This window comes from Microtus pennsylvanicus, chromosome 13, assembly GCF_037038515.1.
Source record: "Microtus pennsylvanicus isolate mMicPen1 chromosome 13, mMicPen1.hap1, whole genome shotgun sequence".
NCBI lineage: Eukaryota > Metazoa > Chordata > Mammalia > Rodentia > Cricetidae > Microtus > Microtus pennsylvanicus.
Genome location: NC_134591.1, coordinates 65524306 through 65540537, shown reverse-complemented (window position 1 = coordinate 65540537; position 16232 = coordinate 65524306). Strand labels below are relative to the sequence as shown.

Genomic DNA, 16232 nt, shown 5'->3' with positions numbered 1-16232 from the left:
TCGTGGGAACAGGGGGAAGAGGGTAAGGATCCCAGGCCAAAGTGGACACTGGCCTCACACTACCAGTTTTCAAGGATAGACTTGTGTCCTTGGCATTGGGAAAATCAAATCTAGGAACAAAATCCCACCTAGCAAGGGTGATTTTTTTTTCTGCCCATCATCTTTGTTTCAAGACAGGGTCTCACTAGGTAGCTCTGGCTATCCTTACTATGTTGACCAAGCTAGACTTAAACTCACAGAGATCTGCTTGCCTCTGCCTCCCATGTGCTGGAATTAAAGGCGTGTGCCACCACTGCCAGGCTTGATTCCATCATCTTTAAGTTACTCATTTATGAAATAGATAGGACCTCTCATTCCCCAGGGATTAGACACCCGGCGACACCGGAGACAGGAAGGATGTGGAGGCAACCTGGGCCTGGACCCCAGCTGCACCATGCTAGTGGAGGTAAATCACTCCCATCTTCACATCCTGATATGTGGGAATGTAAACTGAGCATCCCACTCCTGGGGTGTTACGTGAATGGTTCAAGTACCCAAGCACAGGGGAGCTCAGTTATACAAGGAGGACCAAAGCGGGGTGACTTGACTGCCCCGAGTGACTCTAGGGATGGGAGGTGTCTGTCCCCCAAAGGGAGAACCCCGTCCCTCTCCTACTTATGGCTCAGGTCCCCGTTGCAGAGAGGGAGAGCATGCAGGAGGCTAAATCACAGGCCCTGTATCACATCTGTAGGACTAGGTCAGGAAATAAGAAGAAAAGGCCACGAGGAATGAAGGTCAAAGGCGCTGGAGGAGCAGGGGGCCCTGAAAACAAGCCCCGTGGCAGCTGTGCGCCTCCCCAGCACCCCAGAACTACATGCACACTTTTACTTATTGTTTAAACATTTTGTCTTTTTACTCATTAAACATTGATTTTTATTCTTAGGTTATGCGTACACGCATGTGTCTGTGTGTAGAGATACATGCAGGTATCCGTGGAGTCCAGAAGATGGCATTGGATTCTTTGAAGCTAAAGTTACAGACAGTTGTGTATCGTCAGATGTGGGTTCTGGGAACTGGTGTCAGGCCTTCTGGAGGCAGCTAGTGCTCTTGACCATAGAGCCAGCTCCCCAGCACTGAACGGACACATTTTTGACACCCAGACGCTGTTGGCCTCCTGCATCTATTACTGAACTCCTCCCCATAGTTCTGACAGAGGCATTATTGTCTTGTCCCCTTTGCAGAGAAGGGGAGAGATCTCCAGGGTCACACAAGGCAGTGGAAGCAAAGAGGGAGCCCCCAAGTCTAGGCTCCTCACCCTGCCCAGCCCTCCAGAGCTCCTGCCCCCAACCTCCTGCCATTTGCGTTCATCCTACCTTGAGGCTGACATTGTTGTTGCTGCCCTGATCCTGAGCAAGGTCAGGGCAGCTCTGGCCACCCCAGGGCCTGGGAAGGAAGCACAGGGAAAAGAATGAGCAGAATCCTGCTGTCCCAACACCTGGCAGACTGAATCTAGCAGCCCCTCACCCACCTAATCCAGGGCCCACAACTCGGCTGCACGAGCCACTGAAGCCTTTGGAGAAGGTTTACCAACAGCCTCCTCTGCTTCCTTCACCACTTCCCCAACACACACACATACACACACTCACACACAGACACACACACACTCACACACAGACACATACTGTCCCACACACATGCACACTTAACATGCAGACACACAATGTCACAGAGACAAATATATACACTGTCAAACACACAGGCACACTCACACACACAGACACACACAGATAAGATACTCACATGCAGGAACACACACAGACACACACTCACATGCACACACACACACACATTCACACCACAAGAGGACAGTGCCCAGATGATTTCAGTGCTTCATGTTTACCAAGAGCCTCCAGGTGTCAGGCTCAACCCTAGGGTCTGTGCCTATCTGATCTCTTTTAGGCATTAGAAAAATATCAGCAGCCTGGTCTACAAGAGCTAGTTCCAGGACAGGCTCCAAAGCTACAGAGAAACCCTGTCTCAGAAAAAAAAAAAAATATATATATATATATATATATATCAGTGCCTAGGGACTTCAGATGAGAAAAACAGAGGCACAGAGAGTCAAAGTCACTTGTTCCGGGGTCACACAGCTAGTGAGCTTTAGAATACGGTAACCTTGACTATCCTACTGCAAAGCTTGATTGGATGTTGAATTAATGAGAGAAAGATTTACAAGTGTGTTACCAGCCCTTTGCCCCTCTCCCGAGTAATCAAGGATCAGAGGCCTGTTCAGGGTCCCATTCCCACGGCCGGTAAGAGCGGGGTCCGACTGTATTCACAGTGAGCACGTATCATCATGCGGGCCCTGCGTTCCAGTTCCTGCTCTCCTCACTCCTGACTCACCCGAACCCCAAGCCAGACTCCTCGCTGAGTCTGGAGGGGTGTAGGGAGAACCTATCAGGCCTATAGGGCAGGTTTCTGCCAGACAGGGTAAGGGAGAGGGTGTGTCTTCCAGGTGGGGGTGGGCAGAGCCCTGGCAGGGTGTGGGCACCCCAGGGCACTCAGGCTTCCAGGCACAGGGTGGCTGGGCCCTCCCTTCTTCAGGGTGAGAGAGCAACACAAACCCCTCCCCTCTGCCCCCACCACGCCCTCATCCCTCCTGGGCCAGCAGGCCTGAAGACAGCTGCGTCACGATAAGATCTGAACAAATTGCCCAGTAACTGCACAGACATATAAACACCCAACACCCAGTTCTGTCAGCACACCCACACGCTCTGTTCACGCAGGGCCTATGAGCTCCAGGGGCCTCTCAGATCTTCACTGCCCCCCCTGAAGCCAACAGGCTCAGCCAACCACAGGATAGGCTGTTCTCAGACAACCCACCATGAAGGGCTCAGAGAGGGGAAGGAACTCGCTCATGTGACTCAGGCAGCAGGCAACTGTGGGTAGCAGCCTACCATCATGGCTTTCCCATCTGGTCACCTCCATAGCAGCAGAGCTCTTGGAGAAGTTCAGAAGGCAGCCAGCTAAGGGGCGTGTCACAGCGTCACCTCTTCCCAGCTGCGTGACTTTAGGTAGGTGACCTCACTTCTCTGAAACTCTTCTGGATCTGAGTCACACGGAACACAGGCCTCGCAGGGCCGCCGGGAGGGCTGCTTCAGATCATTGGGAAAAGCAGGAAGCAAGGGGCATATGAAGGTTGGTGGTGGGTACAGTCTAGAGCTATCTCTCTAGGATTCAGGATGACAGAGAGAAGCCTATGTGTGGCATCTGGGGGCAAACACAGTGCAAAGACAGCTCCAGGACCTATCAGACTCACAAGAGCCAAAGAAAGAAACATTGACCTGTGAGGTGAGAACCAAAGTCCACAGCGGGCAGCAGGAGGAGGTACTACTGGATGGGTCAGTAAGCAGCTTGCCTGACAGGAAGTTCTCAAAGTTGCTTAAATTAAAAAAAAAAAAAAGCACAAGGACCTGTCCAATGTAATATAGCATATTTGTAATCCCAGCACTTGGGAGACTGGGCGGGAGAATTGTCACAAGTTTGAGGCCATGGCTACTCTACATACATATTACGACATGGGGATACTGTATTTTCTAAGACAAAAAATAAATAAAAAAATTAAAAGTCCACAGAGAAATCCCACAATTCACAGATTCACAGATCCAAATCATGGCACATCGTCACTTATATTTTTGTGCTCTAAGATAGTCACATGCTGATTTGAACACTCATTAAACTTTAATACACAGTAATCCCAAACACATACCCCTAGGCCAGGGACGCCCCACCCAGCCTTTCTCCATCTCCCCTCACCTATCCGGGAGTCTGGTCTCCTTTGAGATCTTGCCCCTGCGCTCCCTTCGGCCCCCTAGTCCAGTCAAGAGCCGGACCAGGCGAGCCCCGAAGCCCTTGCGTGGCTCTCTCATGGCGAGATCATAGGGCTTGAGCCGACGGGGTGCTTGGCTGCAGGTGCCACCTGGATCCGCTGTCCAGGCAGAGAAGCACCACCTCCGGCCCGTCCTCCTGAGCAAACAGCAATCTCTCTCGCAAGGGCCGCGGGCGGGGACTGATCCAGAAGTTGCCCGGTTCCTGGGAAGCAGGTGCACCTTCAGGGGACCTTGAACACCCCAGGTCCTAGTCCAGAGCACTCCCACACCGAACCCCTTCTTTCGAACTCTGCTCTCTGCTCAGTACGCCCTGCAACTTCACGCCTCCGTATGTCGGAGGTGGGTTTGTGTGAGCACTCGAGAAGAGGGACCTGAGCAAAGACGAAGGAAGTCTGGGACCCGCCGGGGCCTGGGAGCTGGACCGAGCCTAGGGAGGTGCACGGTAAAGGAGCTGAGCGAGCGCGGACAGGAAGCGGGCAGACGCCTATCAACAGGGTGGGGCCAAGCCCAGGGGTTGGCATCCCCGCTACCCAAAGGTGTGACAAAGGTGAGCCGAAGCCCACCTGCCATCGCCTTAGGGGCTACCTAGGAGGGTTCTCTCTGTCTCGGTGCCACCCACCACGTGGAGTGGGATTGTCACTCCTTTTGGAGATGAGGAAGCCACAGGAAACCAAACGGAGGCGCGACTGGCGCCCTCTGCCGCAGGTCGGCCAAAAGAACCTCACAGTGGCTAAATATGAGTCATTCTCTGTAGCCTTCCTTTATTGAGGCTCTACCCTGTTCTTCCTGGGCAGTTCCATTTCCCACCTTATGCCGCCTGGCTCATACGTGGAGGAAGGGAACACTTTGCACATCTGAGGGGATCCCGTGGAGATTAGCCACCGGTCGGGCTGTTACCCCCACTCTTTTCCCTGTCTGTAGTCCTAATTGGCTGAATACCCCCTGCCCTCTGGTCCTGGTATATCAGGGACCTCATGATTCTGGATCATGAGAGGACAGGAAAATCTATCTGCGTCTCTTTCTCACCCCTATCCCTTGGAGATGGCAGGATTAGTAATACCAGCTGACCTCTCTGCGTTGGCTGTGTAGGAACTGAGATTAGAAGGCGTCCGGAGCGCATGGACAATAGGGAAGGTGTTGGGTTAAGGCGTTCAGGAAGGAGGGCAACGTGTCCCGTGTTTGGACGGCACACAAATCAGTTCTTGCTTCATTCTCCCATTACTTCCAGGTGCTCTTCGTCCATCAGCCCAGGCAACTAACGTGGCTGATCATAATGGAATGGCTCTAGTCCTCCTGCCTGCGGTGCCCCTCCTCCCACCGAGGACACTCTGCCTTCATCCGGTCCTGAAAGGCCGCACTGTCCTCTGGAGAAATGAGATGGAGGGCTCAGCCCCAGATGGGTCACAAACAAGGAGTGGAACCCAAACCTGGTCTGAGGTGGATGGTTGCATGTTCCTACCCCACACGGGCTGTGTGCCCTGCCCTGCTCCCAGGTGAGGGACGGGATCTGGCAGGTGCACAGGGGACATTTCCCTCCATTAGAGACACTCAGGAGGTCTTCACTCAGCACTGGGAGAATCTTTTAATTGCCAACACTCTGTTCCCAGAGCAACCCTAGCCCCACTGCTCAGGCTGGCTACCCTTGCTTTCCCGGGGACACTGAAGACACCTTGAGCTTGTCCACATCCCAGCCCATCTTCTCCGATGAGTCCTCCACGAGAGCTAGTGCTCCTCGGTGCCACTGGGCAAGGCAGGTGAGAGAGGTGAGGGGCAGGTGGGGGTGGGCCAGGCTACAGGGCTGAGGAGCCTGCAGCCTATGGTGCAGCTTCAGATGGACACGCGGGGCGAAGCCGCTGGAACAGATGTTGCACTGAAGGGGTTGGGCACCTGAGTGCAGGCGGAGGTGGGTCTTCAGGTTGCTGGAGCTGCTGAAACGTTTGTGGCATATCTGACAGAAATGGGCACTCAGGTCATCCTCGCCCTCCAATGGGCTCAGGGCCTCTCTCCCCATCCCACCTGTCATGGACACACCCACCTCCCTGTCAACTGCAGACCCAGAGGCTTCTCTCCCCGGGACCCACAACAGGGCACACTAGAGCCTGGCAGGTGGGGGCTAGCATTCTCCTTTACTTCCTTTGTGACTTTGTATAGCTTCCCCGAGCTTCTTTCTTTCTCTGTCAGTTATAGACGAGCACTAATTCCTAGCCTCATTAGTTAGGGAAGCCCGAATAAGGTTAATATCACTTAGAACCATGATGCAAGGGGCTGCAGCATTGGGCGGGCGCAGCATCAGGCGGGTAGTCGACATCTACCCCGGAGCTGGTCAAGCCAGGAACTGACCTTGCATAGTCTTCCCAAGAAGCATCACTAAACCCCAGCGAAAGAGCAGGGACTCAGGGGAAGGGAACCTCTAGCCAAAGTCGGGAGGAGAAGCTAGGAGCTGAACAGTGGTCTGAATTCATAACCTAGACTCATAACCGCTACAGTGCTCTCCTTTCTGCCCCTTGGAACAGGAAGAGATTCCCCGCCTCTGCCTTCCCAAAGAATGAGGCCAGACTCGAGGAGCTGCACTGATCCAATTGTTTGCCTATTTGGATATTTCCTATCTGCTATGGCTCCTTCAACTATCCAGGGAGGCAGGAGAGGGGGTGCATGCTCCAGGGTCTGCAACTTCGTTACTCTCCTTGCACAGGCGTGCAGCCGTGTTTTCTCCTCCACATTCCAGTGGCCTGCCTGTGCTTGAGCATGCTTGTATGTGTGCTTGTACATACACACGCACGCACACACACACAAGCTCTCACCACTAGCTATCTTCCCACCTTCTCTCCATCTTTATTTACTCAGGATTTGGGAAACAGAGGCCCAGGAGCCATCCCTCCAGGGACCTAGAATTCCTCACCAAGCTGCAAGGGAAGAGGGGTCTCACCCGGCACTGGTGGGGCCGCTCCCCGGTGTGCACCAGGTGGTGCTTCTGTAGGTGGGCCAGCTGGGTGAAGCTCTTCTGACACAGGGCACACTGAAATGGACGCTCTCCACTGTGCACACGCAGGTGGACCTGGAAGAAGTATTGCCAGCTGCCCGGAATGTCTAACAGGGCTCAGAGTCCACTCCAAATCTCCACCCAAAGCCCTCCACAGGACCCTTTGCTGTCATCCAGGACTTATCACTTCCCTCAGACATTAGCAATACCCAGGGCACTTTCATTTTTTGGTCTGCTCTGTAGCAGAGATTCAGGAAGATAGATAAGGGGTACCTCAGGTATCCCCTTGAATAGCTCCTTGGGGTGCAATTCACAGACCAGCAGCATCACGTGTGACCTTGGGAGTATGCTAAAAACAGTGCAGAGTCTATGGGCTGGAGAGATGGCTCAGTGGATAAGAGCAATGACTGCTCTTCCAGAGGTCATGGGTTCAATTCCCAGCACCCACATGGCAGCTCACAACAGTCCATAACTTCAGTTCCAGGGGATCTGACACCCATAGCAAAACACCGATGCACATAAAATAAATACATTTTAAAAAATGCAGAGTCTAGGGGTTGACCTTTAGGTCAGCTGAGCCATCATCTCTGAGGCTGGAGCCTGGGAATCTGCAGGTTTGTTAGCCCTCTGAGTGGTGGCTTGAGGTTTGTTAAGGCTTAAGCAGTCCTTCCTTGGAGGATACAGTAAAGCTGTCTCCCCAGTAACCATATCCTACATATAGCTTGTGGCTACCAGTGAGGGGCCCCTGTGGGCATCCCCTGCTGGATGATGTACATGAAGACACCTGCAGCCCCTGGCCTGATTTGTGGGATCCCACTTGAGAAAGGTTGTAAGACTGTGGTCTTGAGTCACCAAAGCCTACCCATTCCTCCTCTTTGATCTTCAAAAACAAGAAGGAGGCTTAGTCGGGGACCCAGAGAGGATGCTGTCTGGGAGAGAGCTCAGTAGTTGTTGCCAAGAAACTGAAATCCAAGCTCTAACCCACTAATCAACAGTGCTTACCTCAATTTCTCGTTTTTAACTTAAAGTGATCTGACAGACAGTCTCTCAGGATGGAGGAGACTCTGACATGCACACACACACCCTTTATCTTTTTGAGATGGGGCCTCCCTATGTAATTCTAGTTGGCCTGGAACTTGATATGTAGACCAAGCTGGCCTCAAACCCTCTCAGATCTGCTTGCCTCTGTCTCCCAGGTTCTGGGATTAAAAGCCACCACACCTGGCTTTTTTTAAAGTTTCTTTTTGTTTTTTAGATGGTGTGGAAGTTTGGATGAAAATGGCCCCATAGAGCCAAGCAGTGGTGGCACACACCTTTAATCTCAACACTTGGGAGGTAGAGGCAAGGCTGACTTACAGAGTGAGTTCCAGGATAGCCAGAGCTACATAGAAAATACCTGTTTCAAAACAGAAAAGAAAAAAAAAGGAAGGAAGGAAAGAAACAAAAGAAAGAAAGAAAGGATGGAGGAAGGGAGAGAGAGAGAGAGAGAGATAAAGAAAGAAAGAAAGAAAGAAAGAAAGAAAGAAAGAAAGAAAGAAAGAAAGAAAGAAAGAAAGAAAGAAAGAAAGAAAAGAAAGAAAGAAAATGGTCTCATGGAGACTGACGCTATTAGGAAGTGTGGATTTGCTGAAGTGGGTGTGGTTTTGCTGGAGGAAGCAGGTTATTGCGGGCAGGCTTGGAGGTCTCAGAAGCTCCAGCCTAGTCAGTGTGTCTCCCTCTGTTCCTGCTGCCTGAGGATCCAGACGTAGAACTTTCGGCTACCTCTCTAGTACCTGTCTGCCTCCATGTTGCCATGCTTCCCGTATAATGGACTAAACCACTGAACTGCAGGCCATGCCCAGTTAAACGCTTTTCCTTATAAGTTGCCGTGGTCACAGCAATAGCAACCCTAACTAAGACAGGAGGAGTTTCGTTATATTGCCCAAACTGGTCTTGGATATCTTCTGTCACTCTCTTGCCACGGTCTCCTGACAGAGTCTAAAGTACGCTCCACCAAAACCAGACAGTGTTCAGCTTATCCTGGATTTCCGCCTGGGTGAACCTCAAGACCCTTTGGCCCTAGGAGGTTCCCGGGAGTGGCTTCCAGACTTCAGGAAAGGGGAAAGGCAAGAGAGCCCTGAACCCTGAAAGGTGATACCTTGAGGTTGGAGAGCTGCCCAAAATTCTTGCCACACACATTGCACTCGTATAGGATTTTCCCATTCTTTTTCTTCAGAGGGTAGGGCAGGGTTACGACACTGGCCTGGGAGCCTGGCCGCTTTGCAGAAGCTGCCACGCCAGCCCGTCCTGGGGAGAAGGCTGAAGCATTTCTAGAGCTCCGGCTCCTGACCTGGGGGTATAGGGTGTGTCCAGCACTCTGGAAATCCCCTGAGTAGAGCAGCAGGGGCTTCTCCTGGGTGATATGGGGCCCAGCTCCATCGGCTGTCATAGGCAAGCTGGATGCAGCCACTATGGGGTATGAGGTGTCTGGGGGCAGCATGAAGAGGTACGGACATTGGGCTGAAGGTAGGGCCCCATATGTGAATAGGTAAGGGGGAGGCAGGAAAACTGGGTACTCGGGAAAGACTGGGCAGATGTAGACGGGGAGTTGCTTGGAGATGATGGTTGGAGGAAGCCAGGGCCAGCAGGTCGAGGGACTGGAGCTCTTTCTGTCCAGCCTGACATCTGGGGAGGAGCTGGTGAGAGGGGGGATGGGTAGGCAGGAGACTCTTTCTGGTGGGTTTTCCATCTCGTCTCTGCTTGGGTCGTTGGTTGTGAGTTTCTCACTGACCATAGAGTCTCCGTGCAGGCCCGGTGACTGGTGCTCTAAACCAGAAAGGGAAGATGATCAGGCCCCCTGCAGTCTGGACTGCACATCTGTCCCCTGTAAGCCTGCCCAGTGATGAGGCATCTTGGGCTGGGCACGTCCCTATGGGACTCAGTTTCCCCACTGCTACTAAGCCTGACAGTTTTAGGGAGAAAAAGCTGTATAGGCAGCCGGAGAGGTCAAGATTAGCTGAAGTTTAAGGGAGAGGCCCCAGATTAAGTATATAAATTTGGATGCTATGGGTCAAGAGGAGGTCACACAAGGGTCCCAAGGGGCAGCTGCTGAACACACAACTAAATTTACATTAAAGCAAGTTTAGTAAAATGTTCGGTTCTTTGCTGGGCATGGTGGTGCATGCCTGTGATCACAGAACTTGGGAAGTGGAGGCAGGAGGATCAGGAAGAATGCAATGGCAGCCTTAGCTGCATAGTAAGTATGAGGCCAGCCTGGGCTACATGGAACCCAATAAAAGTGAACAAAAAAATTAAAATAATAGGGGCACCAAAATGGCTTAGCAGGTAAAGGTGCTTGCTACCAAGCCTGAGGGCCCGAGTTCAAGCTCTAGAAGCCACATGGTGGAAGGAGAGAACTGAGTTCTGCAAGTTGTCCTCTGACCATCACGGGCATGCCTATACACATACCGAACTAACTAATGTAAAAATAATTAAAGCCCGCTCTAGCTCAAACATTCTAGGTCAGCAGTTTTGTTACCCCCAGCCTGATGACCGGCTACAGCAGCTGCTATGCTGTTGTCTTGAAAGGGCCACAGGCAATTCTGGCCAGAGCGCCAACCCTAAATGTAGCAGTGTGCCTGGGGCTCTATCCTCACCAGTGACACAGTTCCTGCCCCATCCTAAATCCTGTGTCCCATTCAACACCCCACCCCCCAACAAAGCTCTCAGGTCCAGTCCCAGACCCCAGACTCACTCATGTTTGAGACGTCCTCGCTGAGATCCCGTGGGGTCATGTCCAGGAATGTCTTCTGCAGGACATAAGGCCTGAGCCTGTGGAAAGGCCAGCAAGGAAGGTTTAGCTGGTGCCAGAGGCAAGGGGCACATCCAACTGGCCAAGGACAGGTCATGAGTATCCATTGTGTCTAGAAGTGGCTGAGAAGTGTTGATTAAGAAGACCTGAGAAGCAGGAAAAAGGCCCGAGAACCAAGGCCTTGAGCGTCTCTTGCACAGACTCACCCCTGGTTTGGTTTCTAAAAGGAAGACGCTAAACCGTGACCACCCACTCACCATCTCTTCGTTCAAATGGTTCCCTTTCCCTCCTCCAAGGGTTTCTTTCATTGACCGTAGACTGTCCCCTCTTCCCTATTTAACTCACTCAGCTCTCCCTCCACACCCTAACTTCTGATCGTCCTGGTGTTCACCTCTTGTACTGTTCTGAATGGGACCAAAGGAAACTTTGGAAATCCTCATCCAAGACAGCAAAGGCACAGGATGCTTCTGAGCCCCCACTAAAGTCTAAGGCCACGGTTATCTACACATTGTGTGGTCTTTCCCTTCTCTTGCCTATAGGACAATCTGAGCCCCTAAAGCAGGTATACAGGGCCTCTGGCATCTCTGCCTGGAGCAAGAAGGGGAGGGTCTCATCCATCCAGGCATTCCACCCTTCTGTTTAATTGGGCAGACATTCTCAGGGAGATGGGCATGTCTCACCCTCCACGGTCATTGTGACAAGGCTGGAAGTCCAAGCTGAGGGACAGGGAGTGTCCCAAACCACACAGAAGTCTGGTGGTAACGACCCACTGGGCAGCTGGTTTTCCCTTCATGTTCCCACTACCAGATGGGGAGATGGATGAGTCCAGGTGGGCTGTGAAGGCTGGCACAGCACTGGCACCCTCTCTGTGTTCAGCTGACTGGCTGCCAGTCAGCACTCCGCTGCTCTGCCATCTTCATCTGAGGCCACACGATACAGAGGTCAACTTAGCTAGGCATTTGTCACCCCTCCCATCCTAAGAGACCCCAAATGCCCCTCAGATTCTAAACATTCTCAGTCCAGTGTCTCAGGCCCCCAAGACCCTGCTTTTCCCTCTCCCCACCCCTGTCTCAGGTCTCAAATACCGTGGCCTGGAAGGCATGAGCTGGCCATGTGGGCTCCTCACCCGGCTCTGCAGCAGCCCTCTCCGGCTGAGAAGGAGGCTGGGCAGACAGGCGGGCAGTCTGAGGCCCCCGAGGGTGTGAGAGATGACAGGAAGATGCAACACGTTTGAAGTTGCCTTAAATAGGCTTCCAGGAAAGAAGAGAGGGTACAGAGGAGGCTGCCAAGGCCCCTTTTGGTCCTAGGGCATGAGCCGCTTGTTTGGATTTTCTTCTCTTTTTGAAACAGGGTCTCAGCCAGGAAGTGGTGGCATAGTGGCCTTTAATCTCAGTACTCAGGAGGCAGAGACAGGAGGATCACTGGACTGGAGGTCAGTCTGGTCTATAGAATGAGTGCCAGGACTATACAGAGGAACCCTGTTTCAAAAAACAAAACAAACAAAAACAGAGAGAGAAAGAGAGAGAAGAAACACGGTCTCCCACAGCTGAGACTGGCCTTGAATGTCCAATCTTGCTTCCTGTTTCCCAAGCAATAGTATTAGGGACACGTTACCACACCCACCACACCAGGATCTGGGTGTGAGTTTTGCCTGTGCCTGACTGCCCCCCTCCCCGGCCTCTATTGATAGAGTATGTTGCTATTGTGCTTTTGAGACAGGGTTTCATGTGCCTCAGCTGTCCTCACACTGCCTTTATAGCGTGGGCCCGCACCCAGGTATCCTCCTGCCTTCACCCCTTAAGTTCTGTGGCAGTAACCCTACACCTCCACAGCTGGCCTTCTGTGCAAAGTGAGGCCAAGGCTCTCCCACTGAAGCCTTTTACAGTGGGAACCCATATAGCACTCACTCTGACTAGAAGAAGAAGCCACTGGGTTGATTCAGAGTCTTCCAAGCTGCTTAACATCCCCTCCCTTTAAAAATGTTTTTATTTTATGTGTACGGTGTTCTGCCTGCATGAATGCCTGTGCCCCTTGTGTGTGCAGTGTTCAAGGAATGCCAGACAAAGGCATCAAAGCCCCTGTAGGTGCGGGGAATTGAACTCGGGTCCCCTGGAAGAGCAGCCAGTGCACTTATCCTCTGAGCCATCTCTATGCTCCAACCACTACCGCCATCCCCTTCTTTTTCTTGCTTTGTTTGTTTTAGTCTGGTTTTTCAAGACAGGGTTTCTCTGTACAGCCCTGGCTGTCCTGGAACTCTGGCCTTGAACTCAGAGATCTGCCTGCTTTTGCCTCCAGAGTGCTGAGATTAAGACCATGCATTACAACCACCCTGCCCTTTTCTTGCTTACTGAGCAACACATCTTTTGTTACCATTTCTCACAGAGGCCCAGCTGTTGCTGAAACATGCTATTTCTATATGTAAACTGGGGCAAAGGAATCAGCAAACAGGTGATTGTGGACATTGTTGATGTGAGGGTTTGTTTCTTTTTCTTTTTTTAAAAGATTTATTTACTATATATAGTGTTCTGTCTGCATGTCAGAAGAGAGCACCAGATCTCATTATAGGTGGTTGTAAGCCACCATGTGGTTCCTGGGAATTGAACTCAGGACCTTTGGAAGAGCAGTCAGTGCTCTTAACCTCTAAGCCATCTCTCCAGCCCCCGGGGGTTTGTTTCTTTAGGCATATTTTTTTTAACTAATTTATTTTTATTTCATGTGCATTTGTGTTTTGCCTGCATGTATGTCTGTGAAGGTGTCAGATCTCCTGGAACTGGACTTACAGACAGCTATGAGCTGCCACGAGGGTGCTGGAAATTGAACCCAGATCCTCTGGAAGAGCAGCCACCGCTTTCAACCACTGAACCATCTCCCTAGCCCCTAGACTTTATTATTTTTAACTGTGTGTGTGTATGCATGCAGGGATGTGTGTATGTGCAGGTGAGCTCAGGCCCCTGAGGAGGCCAGGTGCAGCCCCCTGGGGTTGGATTTACAGTTGGTTGTGAGGAACCCAACATGGATGCTGGGAACAGAAGTGCTCTTAACCCAGAGCCATCTCTCCAGCCCCTCCATTTTGATGTTGATCTGTGCGTGTAATTATAAGATGGATCTCATCTGCTCTTGTGCGCTCTCCAGCACTTGTGGCTACACCTCTCTGGTTCATGCTGTGTCCACAGTGCACGCTTGTGTCCCACTCTCTTCTGACTCTAGTGAGCCTCCAGTACGGCATTCCCTATTGGCAGACACGGAGATGAAGCCTCCAGTACAGCATTCCCTATTGGCGGACATGGAGATGAAGCCTCCAGTACGGCATTCCCTATTGGCGGACACGGAGATGAAGCCTCCAGTACAGCATTCCCTATTGGCGGACACGGAGATGAAGCCTCCAGTACAGCATTCCCTATTGGCGGACACGGAGATGAAGCCTCCAGTACAGCATTCCCTATTGGCGGACATGGAGATGAAGCCTCCAGTACAACATTCCCTACTGGCGGACACGGAGATGAAGCCTCCAGTACAGCATTCCCTATTGGCAGACACGGAGATGAAGCCTTCAGTACGGCATTCCCTATTGGCGGACATGGAGATGAAGCCTCCAGTACAACATTCCCTACTGGCGGACACGGAAATGAAGCCTCCAGTACAGCATTCCCTATTGGCAGACACGGAGATGAAGCCTCCAGTACGGCATTCCCTACTGGCGGACACGGAGATGAAGCCAGAAGCGCCCTCAGAGTCAGTGTGTAGAGTTGTTAATCCAGCTCTGCTAGACATCGTCCAGCTGGGTGACTTCACCGCAAATCCCCTGATCTCTCGTTTCTTCATCTGTCAATCTCTGCCTCTTGGAACTTTGTCCGGGATTCCTCAGAATAATCACTGTAAAGCCTTTGGGTTGGGTCTGGCCCACAGCAAGCCCTTAGAATAAGTCACCCTTTGTCCTATCAGGCGGGGGCCGAAAACAGCTTCCCAGAGGGTTCAGATGGGCAGGGCTGCATGCTCTTGGGTAGACTGACTTGTTTTATGGCTCTCTTCATTAACCCCTTCCTGGCTAGCGACGCTGCCCTCATGCAATGGAGTCTGCCCCTATCCAGTCTACACAATGCCGGCACTGCACCTCATGGCATGGTAGCCCTAACCATGTGCCAGCAACTGGGTAAGACATTTCTACAAGCTTTGCCTCACCCTGCCAGCACCGTAACCATTCAAGATGGATGTTAGAAAATTGACCAAGAGAAAGTGATTTACTCAACACCCGAGATCTCCAAATTTGAAGATAGAACAAAAGGTGGAAAGGAGTTTGTTGTTGTTGTTGTTTTGGTTTTGGTTTTCTAAGACAGGGCTTCTTTTTGTAGCCCTGGATGTCCTGAAACTCAATTTGTACATCGGGTTGGCCTCGAACTCACAGAGATCCAACTGCCTCTGCCTCCTGAGTGCTGGGATTAAAGGCATGTGTTTTTGCAGGGGTTCAAGGTGAGCCAAAGGGCACCAAGATGTAGTTATACCTAGAGATGGAATGAGAATGGCTAAGAACATTGGAGAGAACAGGGACAAGCGGTGTGATCCAGAAGCCGAGGCAGGAGGATCACAGGTTCTAGGCCAGCCTGGGAGTTCTAAATGGAAAAAAAAGAAGGGGTGGGGGAGGAGGAAAGAAGGAAAAGAAGGCTGAAGAAGGAGGGAGGGGCTGGAGAGATGGTTGAGCAGTTAGGAGTCCTTGGTACTTTGGCAGAGGACCACAGTTGGGTTCTGGCCCTGACAACCAGCAGCTGGAAAACCCCGGTAACTCCACCTCCAAGCGATCCAACTCCTTCTTCTGGCCTCAGAAGGACCTACCCACAAGTGCACAGACACACATAAACTTAACAAAACCTTAGCTGAGCCTGGTGGTGTATGCCTTTAATCCCAACACTGGAGAGGCAGGGTCAGGCAGATCTCTGTGGGCTCAAGGCCACCTTGGTCTACCTAGAGAGTTCTGGCCAGCTTTGTGTCTCAAAATGATGATAAAGAGCCGGGCGGTGGTGGCACACGCCTTTAATCCCAGCACTCGGGAGGCAGAGGCAGGTGAATCTCTGTGAGTTTGAGGCCAGCCTGGTCTCCAAGAGCTAGTTCCAGGATAGGCTCCAAAGCTACAGCGAAACCCTGTCTCTAAAAACCAAAACAAACAAACAAAAAAACTAAAAATGATAAAAGGGAAAATGATTTTGTGATTTTGGAATCTACTGGGACATAGCCATGAGTATTAGATTTTAGATTCTTGTGTTTGAGACTGAACCGGCAGTGTCTCTTTATCCCTCTAAGTACATTTGTATGTGTGTTTGTTAAGTAGCTTGGGCTTTAACTCACTGTGTAAGACAAGCTGACCCTGAACTCCTGATTCTCTTTCCTTTACCTCCCAAGAGCTGGGATGACAGATGTGGGCCACCATGATTGGCTGTGTTAGGTTCCTTTGCTGTATGAAATGACTACTTTATTAATGTTGAATTGATGGCTATTATTTGACTGTGGTAATCATTTCACACTATGAATTTGTGTATACACAGACACATAAAATTTGTTGTAAACCTGTGTGTGTGTGTGTGTGTGTGTGTGTGTGTGTGTG

At 51.4% G+C, this 16232-nt stretch overlaps 2 protein-coding genes and 1 long non-coding RNA gene across 4 annotated transcripts in view; 1 reads left to right on the top strand and 2 right to left on the bottom strand.

Annotated features, from left to right (window-relative positions):
* The window catches only part of Crybg2 (crystallin beta-gamma domain containing 2), a 29640-nt gene extending 25234 nt beyond the window's left edge, over window positions 1-4406 (bottom strand). The window contains exons 1-2 of the mRNA XM_075945650.1: window positions 3796-4406; window positions 1353-1422 (exon numbers count right to left, since the gene is read on the bottom strand). Of these exons, the coding sequence (XP_075801765.1) occupies window positions 1353-1422; window positions 3796-3908 (183 nt within the window). The 5' untranslated portion in view covers window positions 3909-4406. The remainder of the gene's footprint in view (window positions 1-1352; window positions 1423-3795) is intronic.
* Window positions 2828-8422, top strand: LOC142833828 (uncharacterized). 2 transcript variants are annotated; one of them, XR_012907450.1, is made up of 4 exons: window positions 2828-3053; window positions 5098-5362; window positions 5477-5623; window positions 8105-8422. It is a non-coding gene; the product is annotated as an uncharacterized LOC142833828 (long non-coding RNA). The 2 variants fall into 2 exon arrangements; XR_012907449.1 differs by lacking the exon at window positions 8105-8422 and adding an exon at window positions 6714-7035.
* On the bottom strand, window positions 5341-11610 carry Znf683 (zinc finger protein 683). Its single transcript, XM_075945652.1, has 5 exons — window positions 11320-11610; window positions 10583-10659; window positions 8987-9654; window positions 6796-6924; window positions 5341-5817 (listed from the first exon to the last, which is right to left on the bottom strand). Exons 1-5 carry the CDS (start codon window positions 11430-11432, stop codon window positions 5506-5508), a joined length of 1299 nt encoding a protein of 432 aa, XP_075801767.1. The 5' UTR covers window positions 11433-11610; the 3' UTR covers window positions 5341-5505.
* Window positions 11611-16232: the final 4622 nt, after the last annotated feature.

Coding starts and splice junctions, on each gene's coding strand:
- Znf683 (XM_075945652.1), bottom strand. CDS start 11,432: ATGAAGGGAAAACCAGCTGCCCAGTGGGTCGTTACCACCAGACTTCTG. Junction 10,660..11,319: donor TGTCACAATGACCGTGGAGG/GTGAGACATGCC, acceptor GCCTTTCCACAG/GCTCAGGCCTTATGTCCTGC. Junction 9,655..10,582: donor CGAGGACGTCTCAAACATGA/GTGAGTCTGGGG, acceptor TTTCTGGTTTAG/AGCACCAGTCACCGGGCCTG.